Consider the following 20397-nt stretch of genomic DNA (forward strand, 5'->3'; position numbering starts at 1 on the left):
CCCCCCCCCCGGGGATTATTTAAAACGCCATTGTATTATATGCTGATGCCCTCGCAATACGATACCTTTTGGATTCCTTGGCGAAGCGATTGATGAGTTTTGCAATTTTTTGTACTGTATCAAGTAGACGATGGTCCAAACGATAGTGAGAACTGGTGCCCACATTTTGGATTAATTAAATACGAGAATGATCAATCGAAGGGAACTTCAATGACGTAGAATATTCGCAATTTCAAACAGAGTCAAGCGTAATTCCCTAACAGAAGAAATAATTTTTTTCTTTAATCTCGAACGACAACTTTCCAAGTATTTCCTGTTTTAGCATCTAGTTATGCACCTTGGCTTGTAGCCAATACCACTGTATTTATTTATGATGCCACGTGGTTAGCACGCTCACGTGTCACGAAATTACCACACGTAAATCGCGCGAAACGCACAAATCGCGAATAGAAGGGAAAGAAAAGAAAAAAAGAAATTCGAATCACGACACTGTTCTCCCGTAAGATTAACACCCGCGTAAGCATCTAAGTCGCGATTGGTTCACCCATAAAGCGCGAAAAAAATCCCCCAAGAATCACAGTGACAGCTTGCGGGGGCACGATTCGTATTCGAACTGCCTGATCCAAGCCTAAATTTAGGTTTGTCAGGGCGCCCTACATAAGCTCCACTCGTATCTCTGCCATCAGTTCTAAACACGGATACCGTTTCACACTAGCGAGATCAGCACGTTGCACGAATGCACTTTGTATACATGCAACCCTATATAAACGAGGTATCGAGTGAGTCTATCGGAGCTAATTGGCAGCTAAGTGTTTCCTTCAAATCAATTCAGAAGAGGCTAACTGCAACAGTTAGCGAACTCCGCCCCGATGCAATTACGTATGCGAATAGGATATGTCAGCGGTAATATCTGATGCATGAATAATTCTATCCCGTCCCGTGACGTCGCTACGATATTAATCGGTACGTACCCACCACTCACGAAAGGGAGTATACTGTCCATTAGTGTAGCAGGATGATTAAGCCAAGTTTGATGCATATTCGATCAGCATCTCGATGTATCAATTTCATCGCTACAAGGATGTACAGATGAAGGCAATCCAGGCGACGGAGAATAGTTCAATAGAGATTCGGAAACTGCGATGAGGCAAGAACGACATCATTTTCAATGTATTCCTTGGAGAAATATGAATAATCCGCGACCTTTCGACTTTTGAAAATGAGACCAAAACTCCAGTTACAATTAATCCGCTAACGAGTCCTCGCAGGAAGTTCTTTCTCGAGGGAGCTCAAAAGTAAAATCACCGTAGACGTCGCCGACTGTGAAGTCAGCCTGAATCACGATGTTACCTCGCTGAATCGCTACCTAGCACTAGAATAGAGACTCGTTGATACCTACTTGTCTTCGGTCCCACGAAAATCTCTTTAGCCGAACAAGTGTGGCGCTTCAAGCATCGCAAAAACTAGGACGATCCGTTTACTCCCTGATATAAACTGAATAACTCGACCTCAATACGGTTCAATCTCCTGTACCGTTCTCATCGATGAGACGGCCTCCATTCCCTCTTCCAACTCTTTCTCATTCTTCCTTCGCTCGGTCTCCCTTCGAACTGGAGCACGACGACACAGACATATCAGGGCGGTAGACACAGTGGAGCCAATGGCAAAGGGGATACCCGCTACCGTTAACCCTCCAGAATATTTTTCGCTGATCACGTATCTCGACAATTTCCCGCGGACACTGGTGCCCTAGCAGACTGGATACGGAGGCATAAGTGGCAAAGGCTGAACTTGACCTTGAATTTCTACTGTAAATTGACAGCTGCCAGATACATGGCTCAATCGATCATCCCTTGCGTATAAAACGAAAGTAAAAAGAATTCTCATAAGAAAACGAAAAATCCATAATCATACTTTTACAAGATCAAATGTTTATAAAATGCTATTGACACTTGATCTTGGTCAAAGTATGATTACGAAGTTTTATCTTTAACGTCAAGATCTAATCATACATAGAAATCGTCCCTTTAGTATCTGATCCAAGTGAGAGTTAATTTGCCGCATATCGAAAATATCTCGAAAATATCTCGAAACTTTATCACCCCTTTTCAACGATGCCGATTGGTTGTTACCATCGTCATTCACATTCACTCCCACGCTTGACACGTGGATTCTTATTCATCGTCAACCCGAGCCCATACATCAGCTCTGCCAAATATTTTTATCCGAGGAGACAGAGGCAGCACTTCGTTGCCCGACCTCTCGCATTTTTCCACCAAGTACGCGCGAAGATAAGATTCAAGGGGTAAAATTTGTCCTAAGGACTTTTATACACGTTATGCCCACGATGCTCGATAAACCCGTATCGGTATACTTTAAAGCACCGTGATCCTAGGAAAACGATACCTTCCGTCCTCCCAAGGAATATCCGGCTGCGCAATCGAGTAGAAGTCTTTAAAAAACACAGGCGTTTCGTTGACAGGCCCGACTGCCTTCCTACGTCCTATCTTATACGATGCTACACAATATTGTTATACGCTTAGACTCATCGCTGCTTGATCTCGCGAATCCTCCGACTCACTGTTACTCGACTGACATATAATATACTCATATACATAGTAATAGTCATACTTCGATAAACTTAACTATGCACGTGCGTAACGTCTAAGAATTTCAAATGACGCGACAAGACGTCGCGCTAGACATGCGCACATAGGTATTACATCAAGCAAAGATACAAAAGGTATACGAATGTAAATAAATAAATTCACAAAAGTATCCTTATCTGGAACGCCGTCGTGAGGATGCTCCTAAATATGATTTCTTACTAGAAAGGCCTTAGTACATTGTGTATATGTCTTCAAGAAGGAATTGACAAAAAAACAACACGGTATCCCGCGTACAAAATAGAGATAAAAATGATTATATGAGACTCTAAGAAGAACAACTGCACAGTTCATCTTACATATCCTTATATCTTATCTTATCTTATCCGCTTATATCCTGCGCAGGATATACCACCCTTGCACTCTTCTTCGATTTTGTCTCGTGCTCGTTTAATCGTAATCGGCGTTCCTCCTTCTACATACGTCCCTATACTGTTATATGTGTATGTATATAGTAGGCATACACGTCACATACGACTCCTCTTATTGTACCTTCGAGTAGCTCTGCCCGCTCTTTGTCAATCTATGCATACAGTCCAATGTCAAGAGATATTTTCAGACACTACCACCTTTATCTATAGTCACGGCAATACGACAAAGGAGCCATCGCGTCGTGGTTCCTTATTACGGCTTACTTCCAGGAGGATTTACTGTCGCGAGTCGAGAACGACGACGGACAATGCGACCAAACCGTAAATTGGCTTTCAAGCCCTTCTGCTTCCGGCTACTTACCCCCTCATCCCCCAGCACCCCTCCCAACGAACCGTCAATCCGATCGAACTCAAGAAAATAAAGGAGTTCGTGTTTCAAAGGACAAACTTCGAGCTAAAGTCCAACCTCATCCACCTCGCAGAAATTGAGGGAGGAAAGACGTAAGGGCCGCAACATGACTGACAGAGGCAGGAATAAAGAGATTAAGCAATTGTGACACGTGATATCAGTCCGCACGAGTTTTACTATACGTACTTCAATTACAACTGTGATTGTAATCCTAATTATATCATATGGCACGGAACGTACGTGCATTGTCAGTCAAATTGTAAACCAGCCTATAAATAGAGAGGATCTGCGGATGATACAGAATGACGGGTACGATGGTGGCGCTGGTTGCACGAACGGGTTTAGACGAGGCTGGCAGGGGTTAGAATGCGGTATGCAAATGGATTGATGGGCATATTTGGCCTAAACGTTAATGAGCTCGGTTAACCACTTTGCTATAGTATATAACATAGTGGAGAAGATATTGAAAAGTCAACGGAATGAAATATCTAGTCGAAAACTACCGTGTCGAAGTCCTTCGTTCAAATTGTTTGGCCGAAAATTGTAGGTGCGTTTTCACGGGTGCCGAATCTCTACTTCGCCATTCGCAGTTTAAGGTAACTTAATAATCTGAGGAATTGGAAGAGGCGTCGTATGGATGGGGGACTCTCTTATTTTTCGATCTCTGATTTTTATTTTGACGGAGTGCCAAATAAATTCGTAATCTTGAGGAAGCAGGAGTCAAGCACGAGTGCTTAAAGGACTGCTGTAAGTTTTTTGTACCTCGGGAAAACTAACAGAGAAATCAACGAGAGTGGAGCAGGAATTCAGTGGCCCTAGCAGTATTGGCAGCGTCGCCCGAATAGTGAATGTTTAATGATTCGTGAAAAGTTCAACTAACAGGAGGCAGTGTATGTTTTATGGGGGATCCTAAAGTCAGCGACGATAAAATCAGACATAAAATAATTCAGCTGTCCTGCATCGCGTTATTGTCGATTCACGTATTCGCGTGTAAACGGTGAAAAATATCAACAAGCAAACACACGCAACTGCAGCTTGACGGGCCTGAGGATTAATCAGCGTGAACTGTGTCTTGTATATCTTGTATATGTGTACTATAAAATTGTCTATATAAAAATCTGGTCCTTTACGGGTCCGGCGATTTATATGACACGTATTGGGTTTATTTTGTGCTACTGTAGCGAAATAGTAACCCAATGAGCCAGTAGATCTATATGGACAAAAAAATCTGCAGGATTTTACCGACAGATTCCGGATTCCCACTCGAAGGGAGGGATTGAGATAAGGCCTTATCAAAAGGATCCCTTTCCAGTGGTATTCAGCTCGATAAAAACAAGCCGAAAACCAGCACACTGTGGATGTTCAACCGGTTGGAAGTGCTTTGGGATCTCTCCCAAAGAGAAACAATTGGGATAAAGAGGACCAAAAAATTAAAAGATCGAAATCGCAGGGAGTGACTTTTTCAAAATTAACCGTTGGACATAATCAGCGGAAACGCGGGTTTACGCGCAACATTACCCATCTAGGTGCGATATCGTGTATTCCGAAATTCGAAAACTTTACTGAACTCTATCCCAGTCTTGGCTCAACTACCCGCCCATGAAGCACGGAGACTTTTCGTACCAGCAGTGCACGCCCGTGCACTGCTGATCACTAAATTTTACACACACAGTAGAAAATTACCTTTGAGAGTTGCTAGAAAATCACTAGAGGCCATGATAAATAGGTACAAGTAACTGCATTGCCGAGTAACGTAAATTGTACCACGTTATAAATACATTTTTCAATCTTCCGTATATGTCGATCAGCACGTATTTATATCGAGATAAAAATTATTTTGAAATAACATAAAATCACTATACCCATAATTCTACTTAGAATCCATGCACCTGCTACATGTAAGACGTGATAAATAATTACCGCAGCTTCAGCACCGCTACACAGATAGCGCATTCATTAACAAGAAAGTTAGACTTCCCCGTACAGTACTACAAGTACTAACACTTGAGGATGCGTATCACAAGTACACGGAAGAACAATAACTATACTTGCGACAACAACGTTAAGTGCTATCACCTGAATCTACTGGCTGGCGCAGCAAATGTTATTTACAACGTTGCATACGGCATATCTTTGCGTTTTCTTACAACCGTCTCAAATTATGCAGAACCAGACTGGCTGCCGAGTAGGTAAGCATAAAGAGTGAAGATCGCAGCCGAGTATTTCACTAAAGGCAAAAAAAGCCCCGGTCTTATTATAACACCCAAGGAATGCGTGACATTGCGTCGACATGTGTCACATAAAATTTCTAAAATTACAAGCATTCATGAATAATGAATTTTCTACTAATCTATTATTTCCTTTGTATTGTATCATCAAATTTACAAGTCACGCGGTCTGACGAATACAACGAATTGATATCGTAGGACTAAAATTCGCAAGATACTATTTATAGCATACAGTATCTTCGAAAAATCCCAGCAACTTTCGTAAATCCTAGCGCGAATTTTCCACGTAGTACGCGATATAAAATAATCCGAGGTACCACTGAAAATAAAAAAAAAAACAAGCTAAGGGAAATAAAGAAGAAAATTCTTATGCTACCCCGTCGACCTCGAACGCTACGATAAGTCAATTAGCTCGATAAGAGGAGTGTGCGCACGTAATATATCGACAGGAAAATAATGCGCTATGTGTGGATGGTCAGGTACTGCGTGAAACTATGGAGGAATCTATCCAGACGTAAATGCTACCCTTCGTGACAGCCAGCTCCAGAAGCACATACCACATGTCCCACTTCCCATTCATTGCTCTCATTATCAACACCCCCTTGGTCCCGCCGCCTACACTGTCTACAGACCAAGAATACGGCCAATTCTTGTCGCCCATCGGTTCTGCCGTGTGGAGTCTCTACAACGCGAAATTGAAAACTATCGCAAGTTTCGCGTTCTGCACTCGAGATTAGACGGCTGTAACACGTAATACGTACACAGATAACTGTGTATAAATACCTACGTGTCAGTAGTCGGAGCACGAAGCACTCGGATAACAGGAGCTATCAAATCTGGTAAATATATGTATGTATTCAATGTGTAAAATGGTTTCATAATTACTTTCTTGGTATCGTTAACGATTGATTACATAGATTACAACATCCCTCCAAGGGGGATTGATAAAGGGTTCGCGATAAGGAAACAAGATTGGCAACCTGTTATAGGTGTTTGGTAAGTTTCATGAAAGTATACTTTTCTTAGGGACATAAGATTCAAAAGATGAAGTACACGATGCAACCCCTATTAGAATATTGATACACCATTGGGATGAGCTGGTGCTTATTAATCAGATGTTCAGATACGTGTGAAGGATAATACGTGAAACTCGTGCGTCACGTATGCACGTATAAATTAATTTTTATTCAAGTAATCTACATAACTTGTCAGGAGCTTGTCATTAATCTGATACGAACAAATCTAAAATCTCTTTCATTGAATGACGTTGAACTGAGTTTGAAACATTGAGAAAAAACAGTATATGTCGACCAGTTTTAAACGAAACATTAAAAATGTCTGACAGTGACACTAGAATTGCGTCAGTATGCGGAACCAGACGATATCCACAGGGCAAATGATAAACGTCCTTATACTATATACACAGAGTGGGTATAAGCACAAATCTATTATGATACGCCCACATATTCACGCGTGCGATTTAAGGTGGGAAAAAAGTCAAAATATTATTACGTAAAACAAGAGGCAATGAGCAATTGGTATTTTCTTGTTCTGTCAAAAGAATTTTGCACTGAAAAATGGAACACGTCGAAAAATAACTACTGCTACCACGTATAGAGGTACGCGTAGGTAGACAGCTGGGTAAGGCACGCCTGCAAGTAGTCGTTACGTCTAGAATACAAGTAAAACGTCAGCACCTAAGATAGGCGTCGGATCAGCACGCCAAACTCACCTGTAACTAAACGATCAAAAATTTAATGCGCATACGCAACAAAGAACTTGCACGTAGCTAAAACGTTTTGCTTGGGAGACCTCGTGGCCGTGAGACGATCCGTGTAACTACGGTAAATGCGTTCGCCAGCACCAAAATTATTGCGTTTTCTTGGCCAACACCCAAACACCAGCAGCTACCTATGGATTATTGCAACACTATCTTGGCCTACATTAATGAAGATGATATTCGTTCTTGTAGTATTTTCGAGGATGTAGTATCCTGTGGGATATGTCCTTTTATCAGGATGTAAAGAAAAGTGTCGGGAGTACAGTTCGTTTAAACTTTTGAATGTTTATTAGTCCTCCATTTCATAAATGCTAACAAATAAACCCTTTAGAAAATTTCTACTACCTTAACGTTAGTGGGGACATTTATTTATTCCCGTGAGTGACGCGATTTTCGTGGCATGTTTAATAAAGATTTGCTAATGTAACTCTCCGAAGTAACGGATGAATGAAAATATTTCTTTTCAATAGGAGAAGGGGAAAAAATGGGAATACTCAAAGTGTACACGTTGCATAATATGTTAAGTTAGTGTAAGTGGAGAAGGAAATGGTAGAAAAACAAAGATTTCATATTCAACGCATATCATTCGCAGCACGTTCCTTGTGTCCCTCGTGTTATTAAATTTGTATATTTCGAATGCCACATTCGTTTGTTTATTTCACCTACTAATACTTTATCTATCATTCTCATTGTCAAAAATAAACCCAGGTCGATTAAAAAGACAATTAGTAAGTCGCCAAAGTTAGCACTGTTTTCATATCGCTTCGAAAATGTGTAAAATTTTCAGGTTTATTTCTTTCATAAATAACTGTACAATAATAAATAATGATATTATTGCCATAGGTTTTGTCGACAATCCAACCGACTGATTACATTTATGCCATACAAGTAAAATCTCACGAAATAGGATTGTATCAAATACTAATTATTATGCTTTTATAAACAATGACATTTTCATTGTCATGTACACACTTTGTTTGAGATGTCATCGCTAAATTCCTGATGTGCGTGAAATGACAGCTCATGACAGCTGACCGACTGACCCGCAGTCAGCCCCTCCCACAAGTGTAGGCCAATAATTCGACATATCAGAGTGATATGAACATTGCAATGCACTTTAATTGAATCTAAATAGTTAATTTTATTACCTTGCTTGCGTACGGGCATTTTTGAGTAGCCAGTAATGTTCAAGGGTTGATTAAATATCGGGGGTTGAAGCAATTCGACAGCACGCAGCTGACGCACGGTTTCAAACGCAGTTCTCTCGTAGCTTTGCACAAACGAATATCACAGATAAGGAGTCCAATTTGTACTGTGTACAATTCACAAAACATCCACGATTTTCGTCACCCGCGGTACCTCCCGGGAACGCGATGTATTTCGCGAAACAATCGGATATAAACACGCCGCGGCGATGGCAATATGGCGTCACGCGAGTTTAGCAGCCGGAAAACTGACTGGCGACTGGTTTGATTGGTCGATCGCGCAACGTGACGTCAAAACGCGTCGCGACGCGCCGCGGTGGACTAGCAGGAACAACCACCCTTCGTATATCGGCGTCGGGACTCCTCGCGCGTAATACAAATTCGCAAAACACGTTCATTGGTTACCCGACATGCGTCGCTACCTAACGGGTTGCATTCAACTGCCATCTTCAAAAAAGTTAGTCAAGTGTATGCCGTTTATTATAATTTTTTAATTTTTATTTCGACCAAAAATCCTTCTTAAAAATAAATAAAGATATTGCATTTTATTTATCAATTTTATCAATTCCATTAGATTTTTTTAAAAGAAATTACTTAAAAAATTCATAAATTTTGTGATTCCTCAAAAGGTCTATTGAATCTAGCATTGAACTACGGTTACCGGCCAACTTTTATCCTGATAAATACGAAATTATCATATGACTGAACAAAAAAAAATTATCTTTCGATGATAACTAATATTCATCTCAGCATAAAGGCCATCAGTTACTTCTTTATGCTTCAATTTTAATATCGTAAAGATATTGCTAAATAAAAAGATTATATACATCTATCATGTCTAAATATTATATTTCAGCTTAATATTTCTGTATATTTTACATATTTTACAATATTTATAATAATTTAACTCAATTTTATTCAGGAATGACTGATGCAATATAATACAAAATCTTTTTCCAACTTTTTTAGAAACTATTCTTCTTCCTTTAAAAAATTATTTTTTATATTTTTTAAGTGGTCAAGTTTTTCTGGTATTGTTATCATTTTAGCACTTATATTAGCACTCTGTACAGCTAGATATAATGCTGATTGAAATTGTTTTTGTGCGTCTCTCAAATTCTGGGGTACAAGCACGCCAAACCACTTGATAGGATCTTGAGGTTCTTTTTTGTTGGGTCCTGTTTCCTTTCTACAGATATCAAAGTGTATAGCTTCATCTTCCTTCTTATCGTCCTTTATAAAAGTTTCAAGTTCAAAGAGCGAATTCATTTGTACGTCTTCAGTAGGAATTTGCAGTACTCCAATATTTTCCTTTCCTTGAATATACCGAGCCTTAGCTAATTTGATATGACCATCACGTAATAATCCTTCTAGTTGTACAGTGACTACAACCTTTTGTTCGATCAATTCCAAATTTTGCAGCATCAGTTTGTCAATTGCTACACATACTTCATCCACACTTGTATACATGTTGCCCTTAATAGAAGATATCAAAATTATAAATGAAACAGTGAAATCTTTTATTCTATACCTTGTAAATAAATTGCGTTTGCCTAACACGGAAAATGCAGTTCTTAGTACAAATCAAAGAAAAATTTATACTAAATTCGTCGTAACTTTAACTTCGTTCTTTTGAGATAAACACTCTGTTATTTTGAATATGAGACTATTTTACTTTTTATATGAATTAATCAAGATACTTGTCAGAATAACTAGTTCACAATGTCTCTCCGAAAGATGTCGGACCTCTGCATTTGGCAAGTCGATAGTTCACCTCAAGCTATGGTCGATAGCATTTACACATCGTTTCAACTGATCGAGAAATTGAAGTTCGATATCTGTAAAATAATTCGACAAAAGTTGATCTGAGATATCGTAGTATTCGCGGCAAAATTTGTTGTCACCACTATAGGCAGTCCAAGAGTTAAAGAAAACTTTGAAAAATGCATAAACTATGGATATCCCAAAATGTACGAGAAACGTCCTCCATTTTGACAAAATAAAGAAGAGCACTAGGTACTGTAGGTAAATTAACTGCGTATTCTTCGATAATAATGTAAAGTTATTTGTGGTGGGATCCTGCAAGTCCTTGTTTTGACGTCTAAAGATGGAAAATAAACAGCTAATACCGTCTAGTAGTAGCAAATCAAATACGTCAGATGATACCAAAAACAATATCCAAATGGTATTGGCCAAAATGATGGAAGAGAAGCATACCTACACCTATAAAAAATTGGTTGTCCCAATGTCTATGAGAAGTATATATTGGAAATTCTTTGGTTTTCCAGCAACTGAAGAAGGTGACATTCTGACTAAGGTCAAGATCGTTTGTATAATATGTAAAACACAAATTGCATACAATCGTAATACCAGTAACTTACGTATGCATCTGCAAAATAAACATGCACAAGAACTTCATGAATTGGAAACTGTAAATCCACCAAGAAGACAAACTCTCTCCCAAGAAACTAAGGAACACAGAGCACAAAAGCGAATGCTCAAAGCTGGTGTTAACGCAACACATCACATATATACTACAAATGCTGATGGTACAGTACAAATTGGTGGGGATATACAATTTGTTACTGATCCCAATATCAGTCTGTCTAGTGTCAATGATGATATGAGTATTGGCCAACCACTGCATGTGATGATAAAGAATGGCACTACTGTAGGTCATAGTAGTCCAAATATGACATTCCTGATGCCTGATGAAAATTCTATATCTCGCTCTGGTACTGATGATAGAACTGTATCAGATGCAATTACAGAATTTATTATAATGGATCTGCAGTTACCTGAAGTCGTTGAAGGACGTGGGTTCCAACGCCTTATAGCGACTCTTCGATCACCTTGCGAAATTCCCTGCAAACGGAAATTAGAAGATGAAATTATACCAAAAGTGTATGATTCGTTTCGTGAATCTGTGGCAACAAATTTATCCTGTATAGAGAGTGAAATTGGTTTAGCTATTGAGGAATGGAAGTCGAAGTCAAATGAATGTTTTGTGACTTTTTCAGTATACTTTCAAAATATAGGTGAAGCATCATTAGATTACAAAGTTTTGAGTACATTACATGCTCCAATCGAGTGGGGAGAAATACAATGGGGAACTGCAGTAGATTCTCTATTACTTGACTGGGATATTAGGGTCGAGCGGATAACTGCTGTTGTTATTGGAACTTCGCGTACTGAACTTCTGGATGCCTTGATTAGTAGAGGCCTTGCTATAGTGCCATGCCTCCTCCATACATTGCAAGTTTGTGCACAGGCATGTTTTGACACTCCAGAAGTTGCCAATATTTTATCAAAATGTAGAGCAGCTATTGGAGCCATTGCGAGTCATCCAGCCGCATCTACATCTCTTGTTATGCAAGAGCAGTTGTTAGAGGTATTATATTAACATAAATTTTTTACTTTATGTGCATTGTGCTACATAATTTTTTAATAACTTCACAGTTTGATGAATATCCCATGGTGATGGATTATCCAGTGATATGGACTTCTACATATAATATGTTAGAGCAGATACTTTTGCGAAGAAATATTATAGACAACATCTTTGAAAGTATCGAAGGTATTGATCAAGAAGTTATTGAGCTTTCTAATGAACAGTGGAAAATAATTGAAGACCTTGTCTCCGTTCTTGAGCCATTCAAAGTTACGATTATGACCCTTAGTGAAGAAAAGATACCATTAATATCATTATTAAAGCCATTACTTTGGCAACTCGTGTCGTCGCATTTGAAAGTCAAGGAGGATGATAATGATATCGCCCGATCATTTAAAGAATCACTCTCTGAGATGTTATGCGATCGATATGCAGATAACAATATAACTCTCCTGTTACAAATTGCAACGACGCTAGATCCCAGGTAAACTTTTAGTTCATGAACGTTACAGGAAGTTATAAGAGAAATATAACATAAAACTTTTTCTCCCAGGTTTAAGCAATTGCCGTATGCGACGGAGGAACATAAAAGTATGGTTGCAACACCAATAAAAGAAATGTTAATAAAATTAATAGAGGACGAGAGTGAACGTCAGATGATTGTAGAGCCAGTTGGTAAAAAAAGTCGCTTATCAGGTATTTGGATTTTGATAGAATTCTATGCTCCCAAAATTCGAACTCTTGAATTTCCATGCTTTATCTAACAATTCCAGCATGTTGCAGGCATGGAGCTTTTACTTGGAGATCTCTGTACTCTGAGAAATGAAATACCAGCAGATGAGAAAGCTGATTTAGAATTTATACAATATCAGTCTGAAGCAACCGCACCGCTGGATTGTTGCCCTCTACAATGGTGGGCGAAAATGTCAGTAAAATGTCCCAATCTTGGAAAATTAGCACGCCGATACAATTGCGTTCCCGCTTGCTGTTCACCGCCGAATCACATTCCTCCAGATGTTCAAGTGATTCACGACGTGAGACGTGCCGCATTACCACCTCATTTGACTGATAAGCTGCTTTTCCTTCATGGTAATCATAACGTATGAGCGAGTGATTAACTGTATGGAGGGAAGTTCTTTAAATGAGTCTTGAAAAAGACTTCATATGTAATTGCACAGTAGATGCCATACAAAAGAATATACTACGTATATGTATTACAAAACTTGAGGTGTACGAATTTGATTCAGAACATCAGACTGAACTTATAGAACTAGGCAGAAAACGTTACTTGTACATTACAATATGTTTCAATACTTAAAGCTTGAGTAAGAAAAAGTCTGAAACGTACAGATGTGTGATAATAGGTCCATTATAAAATTATCAGTCGAACTGAATACATAATCTGGAGAAGAGGTAACTATTTGTCAGAAGACAATTTGTATTGTCTTTTGAAATCTATTTCGCTACAGTGTAGCTGTGTGACGCGTATTTCCTTGCCCATGCGACGTATGTATGAATTGAATAACAGTACATTAGTAGCTATAATAAAAACTTCATAATATTCAGTCAGTATATATCTATACGATTATGGAGCGCGCAATGAATATATTGTAATAATAATGCAAAGTCATTGTAAGGAAATATGTATTAAATTATATTTTGTACAAAAAGAAACATTAAAATTCTTTTATGAAAAACTCAGTTGCTTTTGCATCCAGATGCTACCTTCGTGGAATCGTGGGTCTCCGATTTTCAGTGCAGCTCTCTTGTAAAAGTAGTAATATAGAACTGCAACTTTATATACAAATACAATGATATAAGTCTTTTGTTTTGAAATTAATCATCATATATTATATTCTTATTATGCTTGATTTTTAATTATAATAAATTTTTACCTATTTTATGTATAGCGCTGAGGGCATGAAAACCTTTGCTCCAATAATAAGCAAATGGATCATGCCAAACAATAGTTACATGCCACACATGTAATCCAATGCTAAGTATAATATAAAACACAGATAAGATTAAAGTAAGACGAAATCTCGTGTACAGCAATTCCAACAGTCCAACCTAATATAAAAAAGGATTTGATATAAATTATAGTATATGATTATTAGTTTAAAAAATAAGAACAAAATGGGAATTTTTATTACCTGAAACACATATGTGGAGAAGAAGCTTAGCAATAATATGGCAAGAGCAATGATATGACAGAAGTCTTGAACTCTGAAAATTAAAATACAAGTAATATGCATTTAATATTTATAAGAGAATAAATGCTTATCTTACACGTAAAGAATGAGTAGATCCAGAGGATATCGTCGTGCGAAACTAACGAACGAATTAACAGATATATCAAAGATCAGTAGTATTGATTGTAAAATAACTATTACACAGTAACGTTTAGTAGTTAGAATAGTCATTTACTACTATTACAAATCGTCATAGACGGAATTTGATAGTTTCTCAGTAAAAGTAACGATTTGTTTTGTCATTTTAGAAGACGTTTCCACGGCAACAAGGGCTACGTTCCAACAATTGATTCAGTTCATCTAGGAGATATTGGTAAAGAGGGCAGACTTCGTGTACTCTGTGACTAAACTGTCTAAAAAACTTCGGAACATCAGCGGAAGAATTTTATTTTCTTCCTTGGCTTGTTCGTGACAATGCGTGCTCATTTGAAACAAAGGGTGTGTTTATAACCCACTGCGAGTGTTGCAAACAATATTGTACCTCATGGTATCTTGCTCAGATACATTAGGTCTGTTCTCATTACCTACACTGTGCGCTCGAACTTAAGATTGCAAAGAAAAAATATATTTAGGCAATATCTGTTGAGCGTCCTCGTTCGAAATGTTGCTTTGGGAACCAGCGGTGAGTGGCGGAGAACCCCATATAGTTGTCTCCAAGCTGTACACATTCGTGATCACGTTCAACTCGGCTACGATGAGATGCGCATTATCGACGGAGGCGATGATCACAAAATCCTACTTGCGGACTCACCGCTACGATTTAGCGCCATGCTTTTGGTATCGTCCACTAGCACTTCACGTCACTGCGCTTGCTCCCAATAGTAACCAATCACAAGTAGGCTTAATGTACCTTGGCACCCATCGCCTTTCTAAACGGCTTGGCCCACGCAAGGTTATGCTCTATCCTGGTATATCTATATCTATGGATTTGAACGCAGCCGATCGCATAGAAGCGCTCGGCCATTTTCGCGTTTTGCTTTGACGGGTCAACGGGTCTTCCGTTTCCTGTGAAACTAAAATGAAGTAAGTGATTGCTGTTGGTGTACTAAACAAATCCATAAACTCCGATGCAATCGTATAAACTTTACCGGCGAAGATGGAAATTTGTGTCAGTCAATGTTCTAGGATTAATTATACTTCAATCTTTTCAGGATCGGACTTTGCGCGTACAGTGGATATAAAATATATCCCGGCCATGGCAAAACCATGGTCAAAGTGGACGGAAAGGTATGTGTTTAGGATTTCTTATTAAATTTACTTCGATTTTTCAATTACTGACTGAATTACTGTTTCATAGTTAAGGAAAAATGAGGTATGCACGTGGTACATTAATGTGTCAGTATATACTAAACATAACCTTAATGTTTTCAGACGTTCACTTTCCTTAACTCAAAATGTGAATCTGCACACTTAATGAGGCGCAATCCTAGAAAAGTGACGTGGACCGTCCTTTATAGGTATACATATATTTTCAATTTTTATTATAGAATCTGAATAAGTCTTGATCATGACCAGTGATCCTTCTGTTAGCTGAATTACCATGAGTTTATAAACAATCAAGTATATACCATGTATGTCAAATATGTTGAAGTTCTTATACTAGAGTAAAAGTATTCTCCAATTATACTTTTGCAATTTAACAAGATTGAATATGACATTGGTAATATATCAATTTCAGCTAATATTGTAACTGATACATTTTTGTCTTGGTTAGGCGCAAGCATAAGAAAGGCCAGGAGGAGGAACAGGCTAAGAAGAGAACACGCCGCACTCAAAAATTCCAACGCGCTATTGTAGGTGCATCTCTTACTGATATCTTGGCTAAACGTAACATGAAGCCTGAGATCAGAAAAGCCCAGAGAGAGCAAGCTATTAAGTAAGCAACTATCCTCTTTATTTTGTTTTGTTTTTACTACTGTAAGAAATTAGCAGTTAAGTTTCTACATTGTTTTTTTTTCATAATATATTTATTCATTAACCAATATCACAGACAGCTGTTCCTCTAACATAAGTTCAAATATAATGTTGGATTTCAGTATGTCTAAGATAAATAGAGGGCTGCTTCACCCAGAATTGTACATAATAATTACACTGTCTGGCTTTGCGGGTCCATACACTTCATATTATCATTCATATTTTGCTCACTGACTATTTATTATATTCTTATTTCTTATTATATTCGTTTTATACGTTTACGAACGTCTCATTGACTTTTTTACTTTTAATTTTTAGAGCTGCAAAAGAACAGAAAAAGGCTGCTAAGGCTACAAAGAAAGCAACTGCTCCCCCCAAGGCAAAAGCACCTGTTAAACAGAAAGCGACAAAAGTAACGCAAAAATCTGTTCCTCGTGTTGGAGGAAAGCGTTAAACTTATTGTAATAATACAAATAAAGTGTTTCTCACTTAAGAAGTATAGGATGCTTTTTCCTTCACTAAAATCACGCAATTTATTTTAAATACTAGGTCCTTTAGTTCATTGGTTTTTAAATTATCATATCTAACAACCTATCTTGATCGCTTATCAGTGCAATGCCACAACTATAATTAGTATAACGCAAAAAATGATCATTGGCTACATAAATGGACTGCTTTATTGTTTTAGCTGCACATGGGTATTGGAAAATTACAAACATATTTACATGTAATATATTTAGAGTCAAACATTTTATAAATTCAAATCTCTAAAATATGTACATATGCTTCCTGTTTAGCCCTTCTTGTCTACTATGACGTAAGAGAGTATCTATTATGAAGACTTGACTGTTTATTATTAACGTTTTTCACATATTTAAATGAGTGATTAAAATTGTTTAACCCTTTTAGTGCCGACCGAACGAATTATACCTAAGCGAAAAAATAATAATTTGATGTAATTTAGAAAGGTTTGAGAGAAAAATCATGAAAAAGTAAAAATGATATTTACAAAATTAAAAAAAGGAATAAATTACAAAATAAAGGAAGAATCGCTAAGTTTGTTATAAATTTATTGTGAGCCAAAGTTCTCTCACGATGCGAGTAGTAAGGCGCCATCCCATACGCAATAGTATATCATTGTTCTGCTCTAAAAGGATTAATATTTAACTATATGGCGGATTTTTTAATTCCGCAGTAATAAAGCAATGAAACAATGTTTACGTTGAAATATTAAGCAAATATTCACTTTTTATACTGGCTATTCATTTCCTTCTTCAAAATCGACAATTTCGTAAGGGCAGCGTCACGCCATGCTCGTCTTTCTTGCAATTTATCGAGCGGAGTTATTTCATTAAGTTCATTGCTTATTTTCTCAGCAGTCGGTCCTTCAAACTTTTGAATAGGTCCAAAAGTCATACTAGTCTTGTAAATACTATTTTTATAGACTTCGCAGTATCTTTTAATTCCTGAAAATAATAGAAAGAATTCATTTATTATCTACGTATCACTATCAATCTTATTTTCTTGTTTTCGCCTTTTATGTAAAATTTTAAACGATTTTTCTTCGCATTAAATTACTAATAGAACTTACCTTCTGAATTTAAATGCGCAGTCTCAAGGGCTCCAAGGAAAGCGTAACGCATTCCAAGACCTTCGCTCATTACTACATCGATATCTTGCACACTTAAAATGCCGTCAGATACTAAACGCCATACCTCATTTAAAATAGCATACCTAAAGCAAGAAAATCAAATATGTAACGTTCCTTAAGTTATATAAATACACTTTAATTGGTCGTAGCATCTTACTGTATTCTGTTTAAACAAAATCCATCGATTTCTCGCGAGAGAGTGACTGGAGCCTGACCAATTTCCGTCATAATTTCTCTAGTTTGTCCAGGAATTTCAGGACGGGTCCATGGTGCTGGTACTATTTCCACAAGTGGTACATAGTAAGGCGGATTAACCTGAAATAATATGAATATATTATTTTAAACATTTAACAATAATTTCGTGAAGTTTCTTATAGCAAGCGAAGGATATTCTATAGTAATCGCGATAATGAAATATTCAATTTCATCACAATTCCTATTAAAATAACTATCCAAAATAGTCTTCCTCTTATTAATAGCTAATAATAGGTTTAGTGTCTTGCTTATTCATGAAACACGCTGTACAAGTACGTGATGAACAGTGATAAGAAAAAGATTATGTGACTGTTATTCATAATGTCTAATTAAAGCTCATCAAACCCAGATATTTATTTTAAAGTTTGATTGTTATTGTCTCATGAATTTTAAATTTACGATGTTTATAAAATGGTGATACTAACATTGGTGGACTATTACTTAGAACCAGAACTTTATCAAATCAAGATTAGTGGACATCAGTATTAATATCGATTTGACATTATGTCCAGTACTCAAAGATATATATCTACTTGTACATATCTATATCATCGTAAACAACTATTCTGATAAAATTAATTATTTTTGCTTATTTGGATTATTTAATTTCTGCCTAGACATCTTTACAAGGATATCTAGGTTATTAGGGCATAGTTACTACATCTTTGTTTTAGGATAATGCATCTATGTCATACCCCTGAGCATGTAATATATCAGACATCTGTGTAGACGATACAAATATACGTGTTTTCTAAATAGCATTGACGATGCATAACAATTTATTGTAGCCAGTACTTATTATCTTATTTGTTTTAAAGAATAAATGTGCGGGGATCACGTTATTTGTAAGAGATGAAAGACTCACGGGGTGTGAAACGATAACTTGAGAACGATGCTTAAGATTTTCGCTGAATAAAGATGGACGGAAGGTTGATGTTGACGAGGACAGTATAACATTATCATCTACGACCTGGTCAAGTTCACCATAAACCTTCAATTTCAGTTCAAGATTTTCCGGTACGCATTCTTGGATCAGTTTGGCTCCTTTCACAACATCGACCAAATTGGAGGTACCTGATGGTATTTAATGTATGTTATAAAAGAAAAAGTATTTAGCGCCTATGGAAAATTGTAATACATTGACGATTGTCGCATTTTTACTTTCGAATGTGTATCTAGAGTGTGCTGACCTTTAATGAGATTAAATTGTTCTTTCGCATTAAGGCTACCACGAAGAAGACCACTGCTTTCGAGACGGTCCAGTTGCTCATGAATATCCTCCAGTGCTTTCGAAATTTGTTCCTCGACGATATCGTATATCGTTACTTGATATCCAACACTGGCGAATAGCATACTCCAGCTACGGCCGATTAAACCGCTGCAACAAAAAAATATATTTCATTAAACTTCAATGCTAAGTAAAATGTATGTAGTTTTACTAATCGTGATTTTTGATCGATACAAATAATGTTAACTTACAAATTGAACAAGTAAACTTTCAAACGTGGATTCTGTGACAGAATTGTATCGATTCAAAATATTAAAGAATGACAGTTGCAACTGTTGGTAATACAGTTTTTTGTCACATGTGCATATAAATCTTTATAGATTATAATAATACTTGAGTACGAAAATATAAACTTTTGTAAGTGACAGAAACGTTGCAAAGACGCCATATCAATGAAAAATTGCGTGATACGTATTTTCATAAATTTCATTCAACACCGTAATAATTGGTTTATTCGACAAAACAAGTGTTGTTTCGAAAATTTCACCTCACCTGCCAATGATACCAATTTTCTCATTCTTGGTCGTCATCCCTGCTAAAGTAAATTAATCGACTTGGAAACGTATGAGAAGGAATGTTTACGCTAAACACTACGAAGATAAGCGTATTGGAACTGCGGTCTCGCTCCTTAAATACATCGAGGGCAATTGCCCCCCTCTTTAAATGAGTTGATTTTCTCTCAGCGCATGCGCCGACAAGACTTGGCATTATCAAATCGTTAGTTTTACAGTAAATATGTTTTATAATCTTATTAGCGTTATTTCTCTGCCACCGTCGGGAAATCATTTTTATGATAGCTACCAACTGAGCAAATCGTTGTATCATGAAGATTAATGTAGCATGAGTCAAATATATTGATCATTTTCATGAGTATATTTCCCGAAGGATTGGAGATATATATGGGTACGTTCAAAAGGTGACTGTCAGTGGTCATAGAATAATTCTGTATCTCCCAGATGTATACAAGTAATCAAGGACAAACGTTGC

General features: G+C 37.3%; 5 protein-coding genes and 1 long non-coding RNA gene across 11 annotated transcripts in view; 2 read left to right on the top strand and 4 right to left on the bottom strand.

Annotated features, from left to right (window-relative positions):
- Nucleotides 1-7608, bottom strand: part of LOC112494086 — an 18308-nt gene extending 10700 nt beyond the window's left edge. The window contains exon 1 of the long non-coding RNA XR_003059219.1: nt 7407-7608. This is a non-coding gene — a long non-coding RNA (uncharacterized LOC112494086). The remainder of the gene's footprint in view (nt 1-7406) is intronic.
- Nucleotides 7609-9509: 1901 nt separating this feature from the next.
- LOC107265977 (coiled-coil domain-containing protein 115) lies at nt 9510-11167 on the bottom strand. Of its 2 annotated transcripts, XM_015735982.2 has the most exons (3): nt 11041-11167; nt 10191-10497; nt 9514-10135 (listed from the first exon to the last, which is right to left on the bottom strand). In XM_015735982.2, the coding sequence occupies exon 3, from the start codon at nt 10127-10129 to the stop codon at nt 9632-9634; it is 498 nt and encodes a 165-aa protein (XP_015591468.1). In that variant the 5' UTR covers nt 10130-10135; nt 10191-10497; nt 11041-11167; the 3' UTR covers nt 9514-9631. The 2 variants fall into 2 exon arrangements, with proteins under 2 accessions (XP_024939010.1, XP_015591468.1); XM_025083242.1 differs by lacking the exon at nt 10191-10497 and having other exon boundaries at nt 9510-10135; nt 11041-11166.
- Nucleotides 10437-13663, top strand: LOC107265975 (zinc finger BED domain-containing protein 1). Of its 4 annotated transcripts, none has more exons than XM_015735980.2 (5): nt 10475-10684; nt 10948-12050; nt 12119-12534; nt 12604-12746; nt 12834-13662. In XM_015735980.2, the coding sequence occupies exons 2-5, from the start codon at nt 11043-11045 to the stop codon at nt 13154-13156; spliced, it is 1890 nt and encodes a 629-aa protein (XP_015591466.1). In that variant the 5' UTR covers nt 10475-10684; nt 10948-11042; the 3' UTR covers nt 13157-13662. The 4 variants fall into 4 exon arrangements, with proteins under 4 accessions (XP_015591465.1, XP_015591464.1, XP_015591466.1 ...); XM_025083235.1 differs by lacking the exon at nt 10475-10684 and adding an exon at nt 10706-10844; XM_015735979.2 differs by having other exon boundaries at nt 10437-12050; nt 12824-13019.
- Nucleotides 13664-13677: 14 nt separating this feature from the next.
- Nucleotides 13678-15041, bottom strand: LOC107265978 (transmembrane protein 138). 2 transcript variants are annotated; one of them, XM_025083243.1, is made up of 4 exons: nt 14784-15041; nt 14204-14276; nt 13946-14120; nt 13678-13844 (listed from the first exon to the last, which is right to left on the bottom strand). In XM_025083243.1, exons 1-4 carry the CDS (start codon nt 14786-14788, stop codon nt 13738-13740), a joined length of 360 nt encoding a protein of 119 aa, XP_024939011.1. In that variant the 5' UTR covers nt 14789-15041; the 3' UTR covers nt 13678-13737. The 2 variants fall into 2 exon arrangements, with proteins under 2 accessions (XP_024939011.1, XP_015591469.1); XM_015735983.2 differs by having other exon boundaries at nt 14340-15030.
- Nucleotides 15042-15183: 142 nt separating this feature from the next.
- Nucleotides 15184-16715, top strand: LOC107265979 (60S ribosomal protein L24). Its single transcript, XM_015735985.2, has 5 exons — nt 15184-15325; nt 15454-15529; nt 15674-15759; nt 16017-16178; nt 16535-16715. Exons 1-5 carry the CDS (start codon nt 15321-15323, stop codon nt 16668-16670), a joined length of 465 nt encoding a protein of 154 aa, XP_015591471.1. The 5' UTR covers nt 15184-15320; the 3' UTR covers nt 16671-16715.
- Nucleotides 16716-17269: 554 nt separating this feature from the next.
- On the bottom strand, nt 17270-20052 carry LOC107265976 (lambda-crystallin homolog). Its single transcript, XM_015735981.2, has 7 exons — nt 19903-20052; nt 19313-19500; nt 18988-19196; nt 18025-18182; nt 17808-17950; nt 17463-17682; nt 17270-17363 (listed from the first exon to the last, which is right to left on the bottom strand). The coding sequence occupies exons 1-7, from the start codon at nt 19938-19940 to the stop codon at nt 17351-17353; spliced, it is 969 nt and encodes a 322-aa protein (XP_015591467.1). The 5' UTR covers nt 19941-20052; the 3' UTR covers nt 17270-17350.
- Nucleotides 20053-20397: the final 345 nt, after the last annotated feature.

This window comes from Cephus cinctus, unplaced genomic scaffold, assembly GCF_000341935.2.
Source record: "Cephus cinctus unplaced genomic scaffold, Ccin1 Ccin1_scaffold0265, whole genome shotgun sequence".
NCBI lineage: Eukaryota > Metazoa > Arthropoda > Insecta > Hymenoptera > Cephidae > Cephus > Cephus cinctus.

What these genes read in the sequence shown, in the direction of transcription:
- LOC107265977 (XM_025083242.1), bottom strand. Translation starts at nt 10,129, where the DNA reads ATGTATACAAGTGTGGATGAAGTATGTGTAGCAATTGACAAACTGATG.
- LOC107265975 (XM_015735978.2), top strand. Translation starts at nt 10,767, where the DNA reads ATGGAAAATAAACAGCTAATACCGTCTAGTAGTAGCAAATCAAATACG. An exon ending in TGCAAGAGCAGTTGTTAGAG is followed by an intron (nt 12,051 to 12,118) that starts GTATTATATTAA and finishes ATAACTTCACAG; the next exon opens with TTTGATGAATATCCCATGGT. An exon ending in GCAACGACGCTAGATCCCAG is followed by an intron (nt 12,535 to 12,603) that starts GTAAACTTTTAG and finishes TTTTTCTCCCAG; the next exon opens with GTTTAAGCAATTGCCGTATG.
- LOC107265978 (XM_015735983.2), bottom strand. Translation starts at nt 14,473, where the DNA reads ATGACTATTCTAACTACTAAACGTTACTGTGTAATAGTTATTTTACAA. An exon ending in TCTCCACATATGTGTTTCAG is followed by an intron (nt 14,121 to 14,203) that starts GTAATAAAAATT and finishes TTTTTATATTAG; the next exon opens with GTTGGACTGTTGGAATTGCT. An exon ending in CAGCGCTATACATAAAATAG is followed by an intron (nt 13,845 to 13,945) that starts GTAAAAATTTAT and finishes TTGTATATAAAG; the next exon opens with TTGCAGTTCTATATTACTAC.
- LOC107265979 (XM_015735985.2), top strand. An exon ending in TGGTCAAAGTGGACGGAAAG is followed by an intron (nt 15,530 to 15,673) that starts GTATGTGTTTAG and finishes TAATGTTTTCAG; the next exon opens with ACGTTCACTTTCCTTAACTC. An exon ending in CAGAGAGAGCAAGCTATTAA is followed by an intron (nt 16,179 to 16,534) that starts GTAAGCAACTAT and finishes TTTAATTTTTAG; the next exon opens with AGCTGCAAAAGAACAGAAAA.
- LOC107265976 (XM_015735981.2), bottom strand. Translation starts at nt 19,940, where the DNA reads ATGACGACCAAGAATGAGAAAATTGGTATCATTGGCAG. An exon ending in AAAATTGGTATCATTGGCAG is followed by an intron (nt 19,501 to 19,902) that starts GTGAGGTGAAAT and finishes TTTTTGTTGCAG; the next exon opens with CGGTTTAATCGGCCGTAGCT. An exon ending in ACAATTTAATCTCATTAAAG is followed by an intron (nt 19,197 to 19,312) that starts GTCAGCACACTC and finishes AAATACCATCAG; the next exon opens with GTACCTCCAATTTGGTCGAT.